This window comes from Sphaeroforma arctica (assembly GCF_001186125.1).
Source record: "Sphaeroforma arctica JP610 unplaced genomic scaffold supercont1.879, whole genome shotgun sequence".
Taxonomy (NCBI): domain Eukaryota; class Ichthyosporea; order Ichthyophonida; genus Sphaeroforma; species Sphaeroforma arctica.
The window spans coordinates 3,975-7,435 of record NW_014039679.1 but is presented as its reverse complement, the minus strand read 5'-3'; the positions used below and the strand labels follow the sequence as shown (position 1 = coordinate 7,435).

The following is a 3,461-nucleotide window of genomic DNA, read 5'->3' as shown; positions in this document are numbered from 1 at the left end:
TGTGTATGTGTGTGTGTTTGTGTATGTGTGTGTGTGTTTGTGTGTGTGTGTGTGAGATTATATATATATATAAATAGATTCCATATGTACGTACATGTATATTCATTATTAATATATTATGTGTAGATGCATCCCTACAGCATATATGAAGGAAACGAACTTCAACTAACCTTGAGCTACATATATATCAAAATATACACTTGGGAATGTGATGATGGAGTTCGAAAGATACATACAGTACTCTGCGCAAGAGGAGATATATACAGTGCCATGGAACGTGTGAACTGAACTGATGGCATTTACTTTGTTACTCAGGCACGGATCCATTGTTCAATTTACCGTTTGGGTACCGAAATTTTTAAGTAGTAATTGAATAAATGTGTATAGCTACCGAGAGCGTAGGTGAGATGGGTCAAGATAAAATATGTGCCCATACGATTCAGGTCTCGTCAGTTGAAGGCATACAATATTGCACTACTACTATGTGATAGCTTGCCCACTCTTCATCATCACGACAGAGCTACCATATCATCATATGTCATATGCGATATAAATAGTTAAGCTGACCAATCTCTCCTTTATAATTCGACATTCATAAACTAACCTTAATAGCATGCACACGTTGCTTGGCACACGTTGCTTGCATGGATGCCCAACCATATTTAAAAACCTGTAAACGGATTGAAGACCTATTTAGTATTTACACACGTCTAAATATGGAATACCCGATCCCATAGCCTTTTTGACCGTTTACAGTTTTAGAAAAAAATGTGCTGGTTGGCCACCCATGCAGGGACTGCTCACGTATGTATCGGCAATAGACCTAAAACAGCCTATTTATAATACTTCAAACAAGAACTTTGTTTGAAAATCGTCTACAAAAGAGAATATAATTTCATCATAACATATTTTAAAGACAGTTCGCGGTGCCAATATGTATTCTAAAAACACGAGTTCCCAAGCCAGAGTATAGCTTTCTAAATTATACAGCCAGAGTGAGTAATTGATATATATTTGCACTGTGTACTTAATATTGTACCCTTCAGCGCCTTCACAAGTTCACAGCAATGAATATTGACAAAAAAAAGAATATGACGTTATTAAATGTGACGTCAGCGTCACTATACCTTGTTTCTGTATTGAAATACTATTGGTCTTCGAGGTCCACGGTTTCATATGCCGGCAAACATGCGCAAATATTACCGCGTCATCGGTCATCCTCTTCCTGTGAAGGTATCCCGTGAGGTTGGCTACTTCCTATTTAAATATGGGCAGGGCGTGTAGGCAAGCCCGTTTCACGAACTGGATGAATACTACCGCACCATCCTTACGATATTTGGCGAGGTGTTATATTTATCACTTAACAGATTAGTTAATGGACAGGAAGTGTTGATGTGGCCGTCCTACGTACCGAAGTTTTCTATGGTGAAGACGAACTAGGGTCTCTATTCTTTTGGCCTGTCGGTTCTACATTCTCGTATACTTTCTTATTTGACGCAAATAGACTATCTTCAGTCATTTTATAAGACAGTATCGATATGGCAGCGATTGCCGCGTTTAGAAGGCAGATAGCCTGTAGACTGTCCCAGGTGACTGCAATTAACACCGAGAGCATTGCAGGCGCACTCACATGGAGCCGAAATGAGAAGGATGGCGACCTTTCTATTGCTGTGCCCAGCCTTTTGGCTTCAGCGAGTAAGTGTATGATCTGTTTCTATACGTGCATACAATGGGCATATTATAAGAACAACTAGGTCCGCTGGGGTTCTAAGGGGGTTGAATGGGCGTAAACGTCTCCCTGTATTGCATGTCTCGCACCATTGGTGTAACCCGCAATTTCGCTACCTTACACAGCGCTCAGATACCAATTTGGTGTCGGTGGTACCGTCGGTTTACTTTATATTCGCTTGAGTATCACACACTGTTTTCTTGGTGTAGTTGGCTGCCGCTTATAGTTTGACTACAGGCTCGCTACGCCGCGAATAGAATTACGCTGTCGCATGAATCTCTGAACGGTAGCCGACAGAGAAACATGAGCAATACATCCTTATTCACCACTACAACAAAATTTGACTAACATTTATATATTACTATTTATGATGGATCTACTGCAAATCAGCGACTGCGATGAAGGACAGGGGAACGCACTCTGGGCTGGTCTCAGGAATAAGCCCTGCGCAAGTAGCTGTACGATTGGCGGACGAGTACAATTCAGCCCCAATCCCAAATGGAAACACAGCAGACACTGCACAAGACGGTCCTGTTGTGAGCCATGAAGGTGCAATCACGGTGTCGGCAAAGGACATATTCCTCAATTTCTCTTTTCGGACCGATATCCTGGTGCGCGAGGTTTTGAAGGTACGTGCGACTGTAAAACTTTGTGCTGTTGCGAAGGGGGTCAGATATCTGGTGAACACTCTATGCCACTGACGCTCACATGTGTTTGTGGGAGAGACAAAGGGCTGTCTCTGTCATGGCAACGGGCGTTGCTATGGACCACCCTTTCATGTGCTTCATTCTATTGGGCGGATCTTTGAATGCCACGAGTGATTACACAGTATGCTTGTATTGCGAGTGTGTCTTATGAAGTGTTTGTATCCCACAGTTATCCAAGGTAAGGTGTAGTGTATCGATCTTGTGCATTGTAGTCTACGATAGAACGGACGCACACGTAGATGACAAATATAGAGCCATTTCTCGTTGTCGTCCCGCTATAGTGTCCCGGAATAGGAAGCAGTTCGCCCTCTGACATCTCCTCTGGCTAGCACTTATTCGCTTGTGTCTGAGACCCAATACACGCATGTTTACGAAAGAGAGAATACCCTTGTATTTCTACTTACAGTGATTTAAGTACCCGGGTAGGCTGTGTTCACAATTAACAGCTATCCTCCACTATCTACCTACCTCTATTTACCTACCAACCCTTACTGCCGGTGGGTGCATGTCAATTGACAGTTCTCGTGTAGCTGCTGATGCATATGCTGCCATAGGCACAACACAAGTCGTAACGCACGAACCCATTACCAATAGAATCGCTCATTTGCTTCAACTGATATGGTTAGACGCTCGCGCCTGTGCGGTAGTTACCAATCGACCTGTTCTAACTAGCTTCTGCGCAGCACATATGTGACCTTTCCTTCAACGAGGGCTATATGCCGCAAGCAGTGAGTGCATCGGATTGACATGAATTGGTATGTTTGTGATACTGTTACTGTCATGCAGGACGTGCACACAAACACAGACACATACGGCCGGAGCTGTGTGTTTGCTGGCAAACGGGCTGTGGTCGAGTTCAGTTCACCCAATATCGCCAAACCGTTTCATGCCGGCCATCTGCGATCAACGGTTCTCGGCAGTTTCATCTCACGTATACTCACGTTTAACGGCTATGACAGCGTGAGACGGATCAACTATCTGGGAGACTGGGGGAAGCAATATGGTGTGTTTTATATCCAGTTTAT

The 3,461-nt window shown here is 43.5% G+C and overlaps 1 protein-coding gene across 1 annotated transcript; it reads left to right on the top strand.

The window, feature by feature from the left end:
* Positions 1–1,278: 1,278 nt before the first annotated feature.
* Positions 1,279–3,455, top strand: SARC_09053 (hypothetical protein; the record flags this gene model as incomplete). Its single annotated transcript, XM_014296944.1, has 3 exons — positions 1,279–1,695; positions 2,120–2,358; positions 3,223–3,455. Coding segments are annotated over exons 1-3 (629 nt in total), but the record flags the coding sequence as incomplete, so codon positions are not given.
* Between the last annotated feature and the right edge of the window lie 6 nt (positions 3,456–3,461).